Here is a 20977-nt window from a genome sequence, read left to right on the forward strand (position 1 = left end):
TTTCCTTTTATTGAACTGGATGGCAACTTCATTCAGATAAAAAGGATATGAAAATGCAAAACTCTAAAACATTTCCAATGTTACAATACAAAGTTGCATAAACTGCTCTTAAACCAGGTGAGTTCGATCCAATACTGTATGGTGGGAAGCTATGTTAACACTGGGTGATGAATTCGTACTTGCAAGCAGAAGCCGATAACTTGAATATTATTAAAACACAGCAAGCAAATTTATGAGTTGAGGTGTATAAAGGTTTGACAGGTAATTTAGCAGATGTTGAGAGTAATATCTGGCACAAAAATTTAGACTTTCTACTTTCACAGGCTTAGCTGCTACGGTGGTCTAGTGGCTAGAGTGCCGGACTTATAATCCTGTGAACTCGGGTTCGATCCCCGTTTTACCTCGATTTACATCTTGTGTTGGGGAACGTCTCTGTCGGTAAATTGGTCTACACAAGTGGCTTCATAGAGTTGAATGACGAACAATCAAATATCCGCCATTAATAAAAAAAACCTTCACAAGCTCACCACAAAATATGAAAGAGCGGTATCATGTCATGGAAATTGTTAGTAAATATGGGAAACCAGATTTTTTAACTATTGTATGCATTCCAAATTGACTAGAAATAAAAGACAGTAATTTATATGACGACAATAATCTCATGAATTCATTGGTTTCTTTACAGTCAATTATATGTAGGCTTCCATATTGACCCGCGCCTTAGCGTCGTGGTCTAAGACATCATGCCCAGGACTCGCGTTACAGAATGCGCACTGGTTCTCGTGAGGGACGAATTTTCTCATGAAATTTTTGTCCATTCGGTATCGTGATGAATTCGGGAAGCTCGGTAGGTAGCGAAATCCGGTTCCGAAAACCAGCTAGGCCTATGTATAATGGCTGGGGGGATCGTTGTGCTGACCACACTATACAGGTCTACATTAGTTCTGGTTGGATGATCATTCATCTCTGCTGAGGCTTGTGTACTTCAAGCTAGCAGTCGGCTGGTAGGCTTCACCCATCATGGGCTGCCGTGCCATGGATTATTATTATTATTATTATTATTATTATTATTATTATTATTATTATTATTATTATTAAATGACACTCGGGAGGAAATTAAACACAGAATAAATATGGGAAATTCCTGTTATTATTCGGTTGAGAAGCTTTTATCATCAAGTCTGCTGTCAAAAAATCTGGAAGTTAAAATTTACAAAACAGTTATATTACCTGCTGTTCTTTATGGTTGTGAAACTTGGACTCTCACTTTGAGAGAGGAACATAGGTTAAGGGTGTTTGAGAATAAGATGCTTCGGAAAATATTTGGGGCTAAAAGGGATGAAGTTACAGGAGAATGGAGAAAGTTACACAAAACAGAACTGCACGCATTGTATTCTTCACCTGACATAATTAGGAACATTAAATCCAGACTTTTGAGATGGGCAGGACATGTAGCACGTATGGGCGAATCCAGAAATGCATATAGAGTGTTAGTTGGGAGGCCGGACGGAAAAAGACATTTGGGGAGACGTAGATGGGAGGATAATATTAAAATGGATTTGAGGGAAGTGGGATATGATGATAGAGACTGGATTGGTCTTGCTCAGGATAGGGACCTATGCCGGGCTTATGTGAGGGCGGCAATGAACCTCCGGGTTCCTTAAAAGCCAGTAAGTAAGTAAGTATTATTATTATTATTATTATTATTATTATTATTATTATTATTATTATTATTATTATTATTATTATTATTATTATTATTATACAGAGTGTAAATGATGTAAAGTGCTGAAAATGCTGGTGGTAGAGCATAAATAATTAATTGAAGAAAAGTTCAAGTAATGTATTTATCCAAGTGTCAAAGTTTTCTCAGAAAAAAATATATTATTTTGTGAGTATTTTTTTTTTTTGAAATGGGATTTACTTTTTCCGATTTGTATCCTGAAGCAGTCGTTTGTTACTCTGTTGTGTCTCTGTTGTATATTAGTATGTGTTCGACGCAAGGTTTGGCAATGGTATTCACGTTCAGTCAGAGTGTGAAGAAATATTAGACTGCTATCAATCTTAGAAACATGGTATTCTACAAATTAAAAAAAAAATTATTAAAACACAATTAAAATTCATTAGACATTTTGTTCAGTAGACTGATTTGTACTATTTTTATAGTTTTGGCAACTTACATAGTTTACACCCTGTATATTTATATTCAAGACTCGGTTGATACACAACGGTCTACTCAGTAATATAAATAAAAGCAAATTAGAGGAAAGAAGAAAAAGGAGGAAAGATTGACTGAAAAAAACAAACAATTGAACAGAGACGGGGAAAAAATGAAAATAAAAGACAAAATAGAATTATATAAATAAAGAACAAGAAACAAGAGGTCTATAATATAAACATGAATAGAGGAGGAAAGAATAATGACAGGGCGAATTGCGAGAAAAGCAAACAGTAACAGAATTCTGTAACAAATTAATCAATTAAACTAAACCTCAAGTAAGGAGCTACAGAAGTGCCTATTGTATGGTTTCAGGGTGTCACGTATCCATGCATGCACGCGGTGTGGGCGCGTTGGGCACCGCCGCTGGAGCGCACGCACATGGCCAGCTTCGCGGGCTCGGGCAGTCACGTGGGCACCGTGATTTCCCTTCCGCTCTCTGGCCTCCTAGCCAACCACTTCGGCTGGCCCTCCGTTTTCTACGTGTTTGGTAAGAAACCACTGACGTTATCATTAATGAAACAGAGAACGTTTATGGTAAATACAACTTCTCTGCAAGAGGTAATCTACTCATTTCTTTAATTATATCGCACAGGCGTCTCTTTCGATTTATTTTATTGCAGATTGCTAACAGATAAACTAATATTGTTATTATTCGTCTTACTGTCGCTATCGAATTATAAGGATGCTTCAGTTTCATTAATCCAATCTTTCCGCAGTCATAAAAAACCTTTGTCTTTAAAGTGGTTTGTATTTCAGTATCTTGTGCGGAATTGGTTCATGTGGTATTTATTTTACGGCTAACATCCAATTTTATTTTTACTTATTCATTATTTTGTTGCTTTGTGCTATAATGAACTCTGAACTAATATTCTTGTTCCCAAATATCTCTCTCTTTGTGGAAACATTTTCAGTAGAAATTTAAAATATATCAAAGGCAGACATATTACACTGAAAATTTTACGCAGCCACCTGAAAACTATTGTTAATTATTACCATTCGCTTCATGGGTTTAGGCTTATTGATCTGTTCTCCACTTCAAGAAAATAAAATCTCTTATCTAGCCAAAATCCGACTTCTGGATTTATGTTTTAATATTTTCCAGGGGACTATCTACTAGCGATCTCGAAGTGTGTCAGCCTTCTAGGTGTCCACTTTATTCTCTATCTATTGAATAGAATACATCAAGTTGTTATATTCGTGGGCATTTATTAACAGATGCAGATAGTTCTTATGCAGACGGTTCTAAGCGGTAAGGGGTAGAGTGGGACCAGTCTCCCTAGGGAAACTTGCATGGACCTGTACGACCGCTCACAGCCCTACAGCAGATTTTGTTAGGTAGAGGTTGGAGTGGGACCGGTCTGCGTAGGAACTCTCTGTATGTGTTGTTTAAGAGTGAACACTTCGCCATTGAATGTAAGTATCTTGTCTCTGCCGAAATAATTATTCTTTTACTTGTTCTACTTAATGTCAAAATTCTACCTGCATGTCATCGCCACTACTTTAAGAATTTTTATTGTGTGGACTGAAACTCTTCCTCATTGTCAAAGCGCTGCAATGCAAGCGACTTCTTCACATGCATGAAAATATGGCAATCACTGTGCCCCAAATCAAGGCTGTATGGAGAGTGAACAAACACTTCCCAGTTTAAATTTTGCAGTAAATATTCTTTTTTTTTTTAATATTCTTTGAAGTCGTTCAATTTCAGAAAATAATATAATATTAAAGTCCGTGTACTGTATTGGCGTTTCATCTGTACCGACCTTAGCCGTTACTCTTCCAAGAATTCTTGGGAGAGAAATACTGTTAGTAAGGTGTAATCTAGATTCAAAAACATGCGTTTCATTTTCTCCTCTAAATTTGCCTGTGTTCATAAAACACTTTGATTTATTGATTCAGAATTTAAGCAGAAATCCAATACTTAAATTCTTTATTATTTTGATAAAAAGAAGAAGCATTCCTATATTTAATAACTGATTTTTTGAAAAATCTATATGACGCATTTTTATTTAAACAGAGATTTCTTAATTTTGTTTAAGTTTATTTATACACGCTTTAACATCTATGATGTATAGAATGTTTAGGATCTATGGGTTTACCGTTTTCACTATTGTTAAGTTCCTGTTTTTATTGTGTTTTGTAGATGACAATTGCTTTATTGATTGTATGATGTTTTCTTTTTATTTCTAAACTCACAAATCTTATACAATAATGTTAGTATTATTGTATAGTATTATGCAATATCACCAGATTTTTCGTGTCTAAAATCTTAATTTCGCATTTCACTATACTCAATTACTTTAGTTTCCTTTAATTTAAATGGCGACCATGACTGTCACATGGCAACGGAGAACCGTATCACACCTCAACTATCGATTTTCTTAGGTGATATCACGCCTTTACATCTAACATTTTTATATTAAATACATATTTATTATTCATCTTCGCACATTCACGCACACACACGCACACACACACACACACACACACACATAGACACAGAAACTTCCGTTTCGGCATAGCGACGCCGTCTTTGTAGTGAATGTTGCGTGATGCAGTTCGATTCGAGCAGTGCTACAGAGAGGTTTGTGCAACTATTACTCGCAGTGCTATGCGTTTTTAAAATGTGTGCTCTAATTAAGAATTCCGCCAGTTGTGAGATGCTCTCGATTTACGATTTCTTATGGCGAAAACTGTAAAGTAGCTGAAATCCATCATATTGAGTTCTGGGATGATTTTTTTTTTGTACGACAACGCCCGCCTGCAAACTGCGCAGCATACTGAGTCCAAACTGCAAAATTTCAATTGGAAAGTGTTTGGTCACTCTCCATACAGCCTTGATTTGGGGCACAGTGATTGCCATATTTTCATGCATGTGAAGAAGTCGCTTGCATTGCAGCGCTTTGACAATGACGAGTTTCAGTTCAACGTCTTAAGTTGGCTTCAGTCACGGGCGGGAGATTTTATGACTGCGGTATTCAAAATATCGTTAAACTCTATGATGAGTGTCTCAATTTAGCCGGAAACTATGTCGAAAGTTAAATCAAAGTTTTTAAGTGTCAAACTATTTTAAGCAAATCCTGTAATTCACATTGTCATTTTTGTTACAATAAAATGAAGATTTCTTTATGAATAACCCTCGTATTATGTCAATTTCTATTAAGTAATACATTATTTATCTTAGTAATACACACCAGGTGATGCATTCATATTTATTCAAGAGAGTAGGCCTATTCTACTATTTTGCATATCGTGATGGTTGAATTAGTAGTAATGAACATCGGCTAATGTATGCGTATGATATTATTTCTCGACGCTAAATAACCTCGTAGTTGATACAGCGTCGTTAAATAACTAAGTAAAAAATATTATTTCGTTGGTGTTCGGATAAAGAGATTAAGTCATTTTTGTGCAAATGAAGTTTTATTCCCCAGGGGAATACACAAGTTAAATTCTACAAGTGAGTGTGCAAGAAACAAAATATTATTAGCATTTGATGTGTTTTATTTGTATAGAAAATTATTTGCAATAAAAGACCGATGTTTAATTTAAATTTAACTAAAACTCATTTTGATTGCTTATCTTCTTTTACCCAAACATCATCGATTTATTAATAAGAATTTGAATATTATCTCACTTGTCATCTTTATCAACTTATTATTTATTTGTCCCATTAATGAACATCTGTTAAATAAAACTGAACTTCTGTGTTTATCTACTTGATCACCTTGTAAGAAGAAACACGGCGCTATTATTGCAGTGAGATATTAAACAAAATCATGTTTTCATTTCAAAACTCATAATTTATCTTCTAGTCAGTCCCTCATACTGTATAAAATGAATAGATATTAGTAACGTTAGAAAAATGAATTCATTGTTGCAGGAACCGTCGTTATGTTATGGTTTGTAGTCTGGTGGATTGTTGTGAAGGCCGGTCCAGAAGAAGATCCCCATATCACCCCTGAAGAACTGAAATACATCCAAGATTCACTGGGATGTTCTACTTACAAGGTAAACTCTTCTCATATTTGCGTGATGTTTCACGTCTAATTACATTCATCTGGTTCGGTCGGTAGAGCCACTTGCAAAAGCAAGGGTTTCAACTTAAGGGGGAATGGAGTTTTCGTCCTGGTTATAACTAGAGACCGGATTTTAAAGGGAAAATTTTTCATCAAAAAAGGTCAAAAAGGACAATGTTACTCCCTCAAAAGGGTGCTATTTTAATTGAAAACACACCTCAGCACATTCATGGATACACATAACATACACAAGCTTATATTTATCGCTTCACAACATAAGGAAAGTGTTGTGTTTGATCACATTCAACATTTCAATGTGTTTCAAAATGATTCTGCCTCTTTGAATGCAGAATGTCTTTATGAACAGAAAATTACCGCTCAACATCAACTGAAACCAGACGTGAAAATTTTCGTTTTATCCTGAACTCTAAAACAGCACACTTTATTAATTTTTCAATGTCTGGAATCATAAGAAGAACGATATTTATTTTCGCTTGCTCAGGAAGTTATAGGCCTATCGGAAAAAAAATTTAGTACATTCTAGTACATGAGTTTCGTACTATGATCAAGTTCTATTTTGTCGACGAGCGGAGAAATTTGAATAGTCTTTCACGTGGAAATTTGAATAACATATTTACAACACTATTAGTAATTTATAATCAGTTACCTATTTATTACTCAGTCTTTATTTTCAAGATAGAATAAAAGGAAAATAGATCTTAGACAAAGAAATAAATAACGAGCACTCTCAAGAGGATGTGAATAAGAAAGCTTGTGATGGAAGAATCCAGTGACGACGATTGAGGACATGGGAGCACTGAAGATGATTGGAAACGTGAATTCTGCAACAGAAGATATTATTCTGAACTTCCTTCCAAAAAAGGGGAGCTGAATTCGTTGTCAGAGTTGCAAAAATTAGTACCACGTTAGAGCAGAAGGAATAAAGCAGTTCGTTTGCTGTCTGTAAGTGTAGAAGATTTCAGTACAGTGACAAAAGAGACATTTTTTCTTATTTATGTTTGCTGTTCATTATTGTGTATGATTAGATCTGATTAATAATTTGAAGATAATTATCCAGAATTGAAGTAAAACTGATTCTGAAAATTATATTTTCTAATTTTATTTCGTATAATTAATATTTTCCCACAATATATCCAAATTACCCCACATTTTTATAATCCTGTACAACTTTGCGAGTAAATCGGATAACTCAATTGTAACTTTAGTTACAGTTATTTTGATTTAAAAACATTATATTATATTTTTAAACATGTAAGTACAACAATTCATATTAATATTAGCGATAATGTGGGTATATTCCGAGAAAAATATTTAAATGGCTTAAATTACCCCTGTTTACTCTACGCGTGACTTGGTACGGCTGACTGGAAAATGCCTAAACTCCATCTGTTTGTGTACTTCAGCATTTTTCTTGTATACAATTCGAAATAATTCAGTTTAGTTTGTGACTATACAATACACTACACTCAGGACAAGGAATCATGAGTGCATGAGTGTTCGGAAAGCTTGTTTCATCGTAGCACGATTATTTAGAAAACTCTATTGTTGAAATAAGAATACAAATTCGAACAGGCGTTTTTTTATTATTAATTCAAAAGTTCAAAGTCAAAATCTCACTTTTCATATCACAAATTATTTATTTTTTCAGGAGGTGAAACACCCGTGGAAGAAGTTTTTAACATCTCCTCCAGTATGGGCTATCGTAATAGCACACTTCAGTGAAAACTGGGGCTTCTACACGATGCTGACACAGCTTCCAACATTTATGAAAGGTGAGTGAACCAATTTTCCTCAGTTTTGTTATAAATTGTGATATAATATAAACTTTGGTTATGTCGGGATCTGGGTCTTAAAGCTCAGCCTGATTGTAAGTACCTACTGCGTTTATGATGAATATGTTGTATTTATGTTACTACGGAGTTGAATCACGCCATTAGCCAAACAGTAGAGCATCGTTTTTTCCAATTTGAAGACCCGAGTTTATATTTCTTACTTAATTCCTCTTGTTACCACTGGAACATAGGGCAGTCATGAAATATTTCCAGCGATCTCTTCGTTTTGCTGGTGTCTCTCCGACCTTTCCCACTTCAGCAGCTTCATCCTACATGTATATAACAATAAAAAAACGTAGATACATTTTAAATGAAGTATTTTTGATAACTAAACAGCATTTAATTTTGTTCGTCGATGCGACTCGTATTTACAACTGTACCCCAGTCGTCATTTTTTTATTACTGTACGCAGTAAACTTCTTGTAGTTATCATGATTATAACCCAAAGCAAAAACGAAGTCACATTTTATTAACTAAGTCTCTGAAAATGATGTGGAGCACAGTTGTACCACGGTTAGTAAAATATGTTAAATGTGCTTTTTCCTCTCCTCTATTTCTGTCTAATTAAGTTTAGCATTCTCAACAATGAAACTTTTGTTTCTTGTACGGACTTCAATAGCGTGAAATTAAAATTAGTAGATTTTACAAAGTGTGGAGTAAAAATTTGGATGCTATGTGACTTTGCAACATCATATCTGTGAATATGCAGATTTATACAGGGAAATAAGAGCCAACAGCAGAAAAGAATCAGGGTTGCCGAGTCGTGTTAGATCTTACAAATTCATTGAAATCAGGCCATGGAATCACAACAGATAATTATTTTTACCAGTGTTTCTCTGGCTCAAGAGTTTTTGAAACGTGGACTCACTCTGACAGGAACACTAAGGAAAAATAAAACTGAAATTCCATCAGAACTTCAGCCTATGCTTGCTAGGAAATAATTGTCACTAATGTTTTCTTTCAATGTGAATCTTACGGTAGTCTTGTATGTGCCAAAAATATATATAAATAAAAAATTAAATAAGGCAATTATTCTCCTAAGTTCTGACAGTTATTCTCCTAAGTTTTGAGCACCAAATTACAGTTGTGCCAATGAAGGATACAAAACAGATATTATACTTCATTACAATCAAACTAAAGCAGCTGTAGACACAACGGATAAAATTCTGAGTGAATATTCCTGCACCAGAATTACCAACACCAGATCTTTCTTGTTGTTCATGAATATCATAGACGTTGAAGGAGTTAATGCATTTGTGATTTAGAAAACTAAAGATCCTGACTGGAAAATTAAGCCACCGGACAGACGAAAAAAAATTCTTCTGGAGTTGGAGAAAATAAGTAATAAATCCGTACGTAAAGGAGAGACTGGAGAAAACTAAGGGATTGGCATCACGAATGGTGGCTGCAATAAAGAACCTTCTGGGAGCTGAACATGTGGTGGAAACAGTGGAAGAAAGTTCTAGCATTGGACGATGCGAATTATCTGTAAGAAAAATGAACAGGAAATCCAGAAAGAGATGTGATAAGTGCTTGTATTTTGTTTGCTAGGAACATTCTGACAACAAAACTGGAGCAACATGCAAGTCTTGTTCAGAGGGACTTAACTGACTTTGTGGCTGTAAATGTGTTGGATATTATAAGTAGCCTGTGTTCTATTTTCTCCTTATTAAGTCATACAAATCAAATTTCTTGTGTAGAATAAGGAAAAATAAACTTCGGAATATGTGTTATATGTCTTCCTCGTGTTAAATATTACTGTACCTGGTTAACATGTTTCGGTCTGTTATTGACCTTCTTCAGAACTGGTTGTTGCTGGTCTTGGCGCTTTTTGTTTTGTTTCCTGTGAGGGTGTGTTTTGTGTAGTGTAATGTGGAGTCAAAGAGTGTGTGTGTGTGTTCTGAAATTGAGTTGTGTGTTGAGAATTTCATTTGGATGTGTTTTTGTGTGTCTGTATATTTCGTATTGTAGTTTGTTTAGTTTCTGGCTTTTTGGTTGGATGTGTAGAATTTCCATGTCTAGTGTGGTTAGCATTTGTGATGTGTTCTGCATATGTGAAAGTGTTTTGTAATTTTGTTATGGCTGTGATGTGTTCTGTGAAGAAGGTCAATAACACACCGAAACATGTTACATTCTAAAGCTTGTATTTAGAAGATTAATCTGTATGATATTATGAACCTGTAGGATATGTATGTTTACATGCCAATGCAGTAAGTATACAACTCACATTACACTTTTGGTTTGCAGATGTGCTTCACTTTAAGCTGGAGAAATCCGGATTCATGTCAGCAGTGCCTTACCTGGTGATGGCCACAGTGTTGCAGTTCTCTGGGCGCTTGGCGGACTGGCTGCGCGCCAGGGGCATCCTCACCACCACGCAGGTATGTTGTAGTCAGAATTATTTAGTAGCAACAATCCTTTCTATTCGTGAATAATGTAAGCGCAACAGTCAATAGTTTTAATTACTCAGTCTTCTTTTTCACTCTTGCTGATGACCATGCATTAGAATAAAAAAAAAGTTTTGTTTGTTTAAAGTTATATATTGCAGTGACAATTTAATAGGCTAGGCCTAATCAAAATAAAATTTCACCTAAATAAGTCACTGTTATGGTAAGCGTTCACTACATCGTATCTCACACGCACACGCACACACACACACACACACACACACACACACACGCACACGCACACATACACGCACACAAATATAACCAATATCTCTTTCGTTTATTCCTCTTCAATTAACCCTCGAGCAGGGGCGCTGGCGCAATTATGGTACCACCTTCAGTATAATTGGAATTTTTGACGCAACAATGGTCAGAGAATTGCGACACTACATCTATTCTTAAATTGAATCTTAACAATCATGTCAGTTGAGTTTCTGGCATTTTTATGTCAATACACATGTAGTAATTAACATTTAAAACAGAGACGACGCAGATGGATCAAATCTGCGCCGCGCCCCCGGTCATGTGTCATATGTACTTTTAATTTCATTTTTCTGCGTGTGCGTATATAGTACATTACATTAAATATAAGTATCCTATATATTATATACTTATCGTATATAGGTTATATTATATATTTTATATTATATGTCAAATTTATATTATGTGTCATATATTTTATATTACGTGTTGTATATTTTATATTATATATCATATACTTTATATTATATTTCATATATTTTATATTGTATATGGCATAGTTTATATTATATACTCTACAATAATATATAATAATAATAATAATAATATTATTATTATTATTATTATTATTATTATTATTATTATTATTATTATTATTATTATGTTGGGCGAGACAAAGTGACCATGTGGCGTAAGACTCCATACTCATCAAGCAAATCCAAAAAGAAGAACATATTGAAGATTTCTCCAGGGCCGAAGGGAAATACTTGATCATAGTATTCGTTGTACGAACCTGTTTACTGAAATAAATGAAATTGATACTGACTTCACCAGAGATAGGAGATTTAGCAAAATGTCGAGGAGTGAAATACTTCCTTAGTTGGTTTATTGTACCCGAGAGGGACTAAGAAAGGAAGTCACACAAATGTGCCAGAACTGTGGGCATCTGATGGAACTGGCAAATTTTGAGAGCCTGTATGTGTTGTGACAAATTTTTGCAGATTCTCAGATCCATCAGATTCGACGACAAAAGCACAAGAAGTGAGAGTATCAGAACTGATAAATTAGCGGTCATTCGTATAGTACTTGATTCATTCACATAGAACAGCAAAACGTGTTACAATCCTGGCGAATTCATCAAATTTGATGAAAAATTATAACAGTTTCGTGGTAGGTGTAATTTTATTCAGTACATTCCCAACAAACCCGCTAAGTATGGGGTTAAAATTTTTGCCCTATGCGACGCTAAGGCTTTCTTCACATCAAACATAGATGCGTACTGTAGAAAACAACCTGATGGATCATTCCATGCTTCTAACAAGCCACTCGACATTGTAGAGAGACTGGTGCTGCTATTTGCTGATTCCAATAGGAACCTAACAACTGACAATTGGTACACAAGCTCTCTATTAGGTTTATCTCTATTGAAAAAGGGTACAACAATAGGAACTTTGCGGAAAGATAAAAGAGAAATTCCACCTCAATTTCTGCCACACAAAGATCGGGAGGTAGGTTCAAGCATATTTGACTATCAGAAAGATTTTACACTCGTTTCTTATGTTCCGAAGAGCAACAAATCAGTTGTACTTCTGTCCACTATGCACGACCAAGGAGTGATTGACAATAAAACAGAGAAGCCTAAGTAATTTTAGATCACAACATGACAAAGGAAGGTGTGGATACTGTGGACCAGTTATGTGCAACAATTATACTGTTTCACGTGTAACAAGAAGGTGGCCACTAGCGCTTTTTTATGCTTTGGTAAATGTCGCAGGTATCAATATTTACTTTATATTTAAGGCAAATTTGGAAAACAGGCCAGTTATTCGGAGAGAATTTTTTAAGAATTTAGTCCTTGCTCTTTGAGAGGTCAATGACTGTTTCCTTACATTCAGATATCGAAGCATTTCTACAGTTGTATAAACCCGGAGAAGAAGAATTGTATCAGAATGTAGACGGACCTCCAATGAAGAAAAGGAGAAGGTGCGTGCCTTACGGCAGAAGTAAGAATAAGTGGACGCAGATGAAATGAAACATGAAAGTTTGTTTGCCGGGACCATTCAAAAATGATAATATTGTGTGAGGAGTGTGGGGAACTAAGGTAAGGTTCGTGTGTTGCGGAAAACTGATAGGTTTCATCAAGAAAAAAGTAACACTTATTGATATGTACCACTAATGTAGTAACTGTTATTGACAAATAGACCACGAAATGTACAACAATTGATAATGTTTGCAAGTAAAATGTGTAACTACAATAGATAATACTCAAAATTATTAAGTATTCTCTTTGTTCCCTTTCAATAAAACTGTTGAAAATTGAACTAAATGACGGGAGAACCTCAACAAAAGGACTAGAACACTAATAACATTATTTCCACAAGAAAGAAGTCATTAGAACATATTATTTAAAAAGTTATACGTGAAATAAATGAACGGTATCAAATTTGCGCCGCGCACCTGCTCGTGTTACAGAAGTTGGCGCCCCTGCTTGAGGGTTAAGAAGCATGAACTCGTGAAAACTCTTCTGTCTTCAGCAATGTCAATATCGTACGTCATATGTTTTAAACAGCTGATAGGGAATCCGATGAGACGATAAGGTACAGCGACTCTGGTAGAGCCGTTACAGTGAACGCACTCCACTTAAAATATCCGTTACGTGCGATTCGTCCGAGGAGTGCGATACGATGTATTGAACGCTTACCTTTATACTCTTTTTCATACAACAAAGCAGTCATCATAATATCACATCAACATCAACACTTAAATCATTAACACACATTCGTCACAATATTATTATCTCGACATCATCACTTTAGCACATAGTCGTCAGTATCATATTACATCGCTGTCAACGGTTTTATCATTAGTTCAGGCTCGGCTAATTTCGTGATACTGACGTTTTAGTGCAAGAATAAGGTTCAAATTTAAAAAAAATGAGTGTTTTTAATGTACGTACATTATTAAGTTTCAGGATATTACATATCAGCATTTTTACTTCAAATAAATTTATACAATAATTACAAACAAACAACACAAATAAACAAAAAAAAATGTACTCTAGAAGGGCTGCTATAATTTAGTGATAGTACAAGGATATTTTCGTAATACTTCTTAAATTCAAAATATTTAGGCATATTCAATCAAATTTTAAATTCCTCAGTAATATTCGTACCTACAACTCAAACAATTAAAATTCTTTCCGTATTTTGAAAGGTATTGATACGTATCATGAAACCATTGATCACAATTGACACACTGAATCCATCTTTCATCATGCTTGTCGTCCTCGAAATTTCCTGAGCAAGATCCGCACAAAAGTCATTAGACTTATCATTCGGCTTTTCTTTAAGTACAGATCTTCCTTGTTTGGCTCCTAAAGATGATTGCTATTTCGTTCTCTACCTCCTTCAACTCACTTGAGAGACTGGAAATGTCATTCTCCTTGACTGCTGCTTTGGTCAATTCCTGCCCTTCGTCGAACTTGCCATGAAAAAGACGAGGTTTCTTTGCTGCAGTTTTCTTTCATATCACTTATATTGTATTTCTTTTCACATTTGACCTTGCGATTATCTGCAACAAGCACGACATGTACAATATATCAGAGATGCTACGAATACACACACAAATATTTTACGTTTCATATATTTTATTGCACCAGAGAATGTTGTTATACCATAAAAAAATTTAAAGAGAAAAAAATGGCCTCGTGGAATGAGAAAAACGCTAAGAACATAACCTCCTAAGATAAGACTGTGTTAAATAATCAGTACATTGATAAGCACATATTTTTCACCAAAAAGTAAACAATGTCAGTACTTACCATTGAAAACAATTTTTGCACTACAAAATACGGCAATATACTATTCTTTTAACAAAGGAAATCACTCACAAATTCAAAGCTATACATCTCACAACTCTTCAAGTAGTTTCCAAAAAATCCGCTCACGTCACTGAAAGAGTGCAGTGAACAAAATCTATGTTACCAGTACATCTTCTGCCATTTATACTATACTATCAGAATTACATTTGTTCCTGGTATAAATTCATGATAAATTTAAATAGAAATATCACGAAATTAGCCCAGTTTGCCCTCAGCAAACAGTTGGCTTAATCACATTATAACATCACCATAATTACTTTTCGTATTATCTTCCATTTGTCATCGTATTCTTGCATCGTCATAATTGCTTTATCACATCACACAGTTGTCGATATATTACTATTGCATCGCTATCATCACTTTTTTCGTTATCACAGTCTTCACCACCATATTATTACATCGTCATAATTAGTTTTATTGTTAGCATACAGTACTCATCATCATGTCACTACATCGCCATCATTTGCTTTATTACTATCACATAATCACCATCACACAGTCGTTATTATTACATTATCACTATTATATATTCATATTTTGGCATCGCCTTACTCATTTTTCATCACCCTCACACAGTCATCATACTCGTCATATTATCACATCACCATTATCAGTTTTATTACTATCATATACTCGTCATATTATCACATTGTCCTCATCAGTTTCATCCTTATCACACAGTCTTCATCATGATATTACCATGTGTGTATAATCAGTTTTATTACTGTCATATACCTCATCATGTTATCACATTGTCCTCATCAGTTTCATCATTATCACACAGTCGTCATCATAATATTACCATATATGTATAATCAGTTTTATTAATATTATATACTCATCACGTTATCACATTGTCCTCATCAGTTTCATCATTATCACACAGTCGTCATCATAATATTACCATATATGTATAATCAGTTTTATTAATATCATATACTCATCATGTTATCACATTGTCCTCATCAATTTCATCATTATTACACAGTCGTCATCAGTTTTATTACTGTCCTATACTCATCATATTATCACATTGTCCTCATCAGTTTCATCATTATCACACAGTCGTCATCAGTTTTATTACTGTCATATACTAATCATATTATCACATTGTTCTCATCAGTTTCATCATTATCACACAGTCGTCATCATGATATTACCACATAAGTATAATCAGTTTTATTACTGTCATATACTTATCATGTTATCACATTGTCCTCATCAGTTTCATCATTATCACACAGTCGTCATCATGATATTACCATATAGCTATAATCTGTTTTATTACTATTATATACTCTTTTCTATTATCACATTGCCTTCATCATTTTTCGCCACAGTCATCACATTAACACATTACCATTTTATAAGTTTTATTTCTATCACATTACCATCGCCAATTTCATCATTATACAGTCGTCATCATGTAATTATCACATCGCCATAATCAGTTTTCACCATCCACACATATTCATTATTATAATATCACATCATCACAGTCAGTTTTATCATGATCACGTATTCACCTTCATCATGATGATCCCATCACAATATTGTTGGCATCAGTTTCGTCAGTGTCATATAGTAGACATCATCATAATATCATATCGATATTATCAGTTTTATCACTGTCACATACTCATCATAATCATGACCCTCATCACGATATTATCACATTGCCAGCATCAGTTTCGTTAGTGTCATATAGTAAACGTCATCATATTATCATATCGATATTATCAGTTTTGTCATTGTCACATACTCATCGTCATCATGATCCTCATTAAGATATCACATTGCCAGCATCAGTTTCGTTAGTGTCATATAGTAAACATCACCATATTATCATATCGCTATTATCAATTTTTGTCATTGTCACATACTCATCGTCATCATGATCCTCATTAAGATATTATCACATTGCCAGCATCAGTTTCGTTAGTGTCATATAGTAAACGTCATCATATTATCATATCGCTATTATCAATTTTATCACTGTCACATACTCATCGTCATCATGATCCTCATTAAGATATTATCACATTGTCTCATTAGTTTCGTTAGTGTCATATGGTAAATGTCATCATATTATCATATCGCTATTATCAATTTTATCACTGTCACATGCTCATTGTCATCATGATCCTCATTAAGATATGACATTGCCAGCATCAGTTTCGTTAGTGTCATACAGTAAACGTCACCGTATTATCAATTTTGGTCCCACACCGTGGCGTCGCGGTCTAAGGCATCCTGCCTAGGACTCGCGTTACGGAATGCGCGCTGGTTCGAGTCCTCATGGGAGAAGAAATTTTCTCATGAAATTTCGGCCAGTGTATGGGACTGGTGCCCACCCAGCATCGTGATGCTCTTGGGGAGCTACGATAGGTAGCGAAATCCGGTTGCGAATACCAGCTATAACGGCTGGGGGATCATCATGCTAACCACACGATACCTCCATTCTGGTTGGATGATCGTCCACCTCTGCTTCGGCATGTGGGCGTGAGGCCAGCAGCCGGCTGGTCGATCTAGGCCCTTCACGGACTGTAGCGTCACAGATTATTATTATCAATTTTGCCAACAGTAATCTCACTAGTGGTTTTGATTTATCTAGAGAAAATCAAAACTCGAGTGGGATTTAATTGATTATTACACGATTAGAAGAAAGTATATAAAGATTAGAAGTAACAAAGTACTCCAATACAATAAAATATTAATTGGCTTACGAAAATACAACTGTCTTCAAATGTATTATTGTACCATCTCAACATTACGCTAGATGGCAGTAGTGTTTTATGATTATGTTTTCTTGTTACCGGTATCAGTTGTGCCAGCTATGGAATCATCATTGAACTCTGTGGAATGTTACTAGTCAAGAAGGCTTTGTTGATTCAGTTTCATTTTTATTAAAACATTTGCATTTCACTTCAATCATCCGGATCCCAGTAATCAACGTCATTTGACAGATGATTTTCAATAAATCTTAGTATTAAACAATCTCTGATACGTGACTATCCATAATATCTTATAGCAGAAGCTATAACAAACATAACCTAAATAATATAAACAAGTGTTAAAAAAGTTTTAATTAGGGATGATGAAATAAACAAACGTTTTAATTAACGATGATGAAATAAGAAATAAACATGAATAATTTTAAAAGAAACAATTATTGAAAGTACAATTTTCAAATTTGAATGTTTTAGTGGTAGGTGGTTCAGTTGATGTTATATTGGACGTGTGCGTAAAAGAAGTGAACTCGTTGATGTACATGGTGTATCCCTCAACTTATTCAGGATTTCCGAATGGTGCTCTTCATATATGACCATTGATCTTTATTAATTCTTGTTCTTGAATGCCAATGCGAGTCATATTTGAAAGTGCTGTGCATCGACTGGAGTGGTTTGTAATTTTCTGTTTTTTGACGTCCAGACCAGTGCAGTTTGAAATGTTGGCAAACAAAGAAACAAATGCCAGGGTAGTGATAAAAATAAACAAATTCTAGGGACGCGATAAAATTAAACAAATGCTAGGGACGCGATAAAATTGTGCGATAAGCAGCCATGATTGGTTGAAAGACGTCCTTTCGTACCGTTTCATTGGTCGAAAGTAGTGTGACGTAGTAAAAGTGTAATAGTCACTGTAAGAGTTCAAAGTAAACGTAAAAAAAGTAATGTGTAAATTACAAAATAAATCCAAGTTCACACAATCTTACGAGTATAGAAAAAGTTGAAGTCTTTGAAATACACAGAATGTTTCATTTATATTGCTCACCGAAAATAATTTTTTTCTCAGGCGCCAAATGATAATAGTACATTATGCAACGAGCCTATAATGGTAGTAATTAAGGCGCAAGTATGATTGTTTATGAAACTCGCTTGCGCTCGTTTCATAATTTTCATACGAGCGTCTTAATTACCATTATAGGCAAGTTTCATACGACTTTTTATGCTCGACCATATTTCTAACTTGAATCAAAATTATGGTTATGTGCGAACTGACCTGAATTGTGAGATGTGCGCAGACGCGAAAGTATTGATTTTTTCCGAGGCCGAATTTCATTGACCTTGACACAGAATAAGATGAACATTACTCTGATATAACCTGAAAATTGATTTAGAATTGAAAAAACGAGATGACAAATTGAATTTATTTGAATATTATTTACAATTAATTCTAATTATTATAGTAACAGAACATAACCTTCTGCGACAGTATTGGATTTCCAGCCTCCGTGACTTTTCGCTAATTCTCTTTCGATTGCATATCCGAGAATAATCGATACTGCGGTTTTATAACGGTACAAAGCTGACTTGTCATTGGCTGAAAACCTGTAAGCTGACTTGTCATTGGCTGAACACATGTACTTTAATGAGTAGGTGTACTTTAATGACATGCATTAAAGGACTGCTACCAGGTGTATAATTACTACATTTCGGCATGGTCGAGCATAAACTGTTTTAAACAAATGTTGTTCAAATACAGTAGGGAATTAATACTATGGATATACCCTTCTCGTAACCTTGTTCATTAAGGAGATACGAATAATGACTTCATTTTTTAAAGGTGTCATTGACGTTTTATTCGATGAATCATTTAATCTCTTCAAGGCCTATTCAAAATGTATCACAATGTACTATTCTAATAAACAAAGCACTGAAGAGTGCAAAAAATATGGAACTCATAATGTACGTACTTACTGCAAGTCCGAAATAAAATTACATTTTGTAGCATTGCAATTTTGTTATTGGGCCTTGTTTCATAAATGGCACCCTAAATGGCAGATGACATGCCAGATTCTTAAGAACCATTTTTCCGGATCTTTTGAAAGTCATACCAGTACCATTGAGGAACAGAATGGTTATATGGCACGAGCATGACGGATGCCCAGCACATAACACTTTAAGAGCCCGTCGTGATCTGGACCGAAAATAACATGGTAGGTGGATTGGACGTGATAAATGAGTTAAGCCCGGTTCCCATGGTACTTGTTTCTGTGATGGATTCCAAGTTGGGAGCGCTGATGGCTATCCTGCATGCTCACTTGTTGGAAATAATGCGCTCTGGTGGCTGCTTTGGTGGCTAGCTTGCTGGATTTCGAGATTAGGTTCCTTGCTATTTTCCGTGTTGGTTTGCTTGCTGGAACCAAAGATGATAATATAGTATCACCGCTGAAACCATGTCGCCATGTTTGTTGTTTGTTGTTTTCCAATTAAATCTATTTTTGTCCATATTCTTTAATTTCTAAGAAACAGCAATTAAATATCGAACTTTATCTGTTTAATTACCTTATTAAGACTTTTACTGTTGTTAATGTAGGACTTTAGTTGTTTTCCACTCACGATTTAGTTTCTTTTGATCATGAGTGTTGGCAAGAGATGAAACAGCAGATGATTTTCCAATTTGAACTATGAAAAGAATCAATTCCGTGTGAACAGCAACCAGCATCGTAGCAAACACGGCAGTCATCGCCGTATCCACCAGAGAACCAAGCTTGCTGACCAGCAAGAAAACACGCAACGAAACAAGCACCGTGGGAACTGGCTTTAGTTGGCCTGCTCGCTCTCCTGACATTACGCCACTAAGTTTTGTTTCTTTGGGAGCGGTCAAGGATGCTGTCTATCGAAATGTTCCAACAACCCCAGAGAACATGCAGCAAAGTATCACTGATGCTCGTACACTGACGTTCAAAGATACCTGGCCCCACTAATCGATAGTGTTCAATAATGTATTCCTGTAAGTGTCGCTTCTTTAGTTACTGCTTCTATGAATAGATGGCAAAGGTAACAGCCAGTGTCGCCAATAGTACATAAATATACCCGCATTATAAAATTCAAAATTTCATCCCCCTCTTAATGATTGTGAAAAAAAAAAAAACACTATATTTAGCAGGAAACCGCTGATACTGTCAATTATGAAAATAATTTACACTTAAACTACATCAACATTTTTCCAAATACTTTTTTACCCGTCCCAATACTAGGGCCACCTATTGGAAACTAGCGGAACTATTTCAAAGTTTATCAATTTGATATTTCTTTGGTTCTGACTTATCCCGAATATACACACCAACTACGTTCCTGTGAATTCACCATAACTCTCTAAATGCTGCAGAATTCACACTGAGTTGAAAATGTAAACATTCTCACCATTTAACAAATTTGCTTCTATCCAACAATGCCACAATGACAAGCGAAAGAGCGGGAACAGCGTCTTTTTTTCTTATGGTCCATCTTTTGTTCTCCGCTAATAATTACAATAATTATACATCTCCTGAAATTCTTTAAGCCGTTCTTTTCAATGGCACTGGTATGAATTTCGTATTGTTCATAGTTACATACATAATTAGAGCAGTTTAT

The 20977-nt window shown here is 35.0% G+C and overlaps 1 protein-coding gene across 4 annotated transcripts in view; it reads left to right on the forward strand.

Annotated features, from left to right (window-relative positions):
* LOC138694438 (sialin-like) overlaps positions 1-20977 on the forward strand; it is a 246340-nt gene that overhangs the window by 199067 nt on the left and 26296 nt on the right. For all 4 annotated transcript variants that reach the window (XM_069818147.1, XM_069818146.1, XM_069818145.1 and 1 more), the window contains 4 exons: positions 2534-2708; positions 6102-6229; positions 7907-8030; positions 10338-10471. In XM_069818147.1, coding sequence (XP_069674248.1) covers positions 2534-2708; positions 6102-6229; positions 7907-8030; positions 10338-10471 — 561 coding nt within the window. The remainder of the gene's footprint in view (positions 1-2533; positions 2709-6101; positions 6230-7906; positions 8031-10337; positions 10472-20977) is intronic.

The sequence above is a fragment of the Periplaneta americana genome, chromosome 2 (genome assembly GCF_040183065.1).
Source record: "Periplaneta americana isolate PAMFEO1 chromosome 2, P.americana_PAMFEO1_priV1, whole genome shotgun sequence".
NCBI classification, from domain to species: Eukaryota; Metazoa; Arthropoda; class Insecta; order Blattodea; family Blattidae; genus Periplaneta; species Periplaneta americana.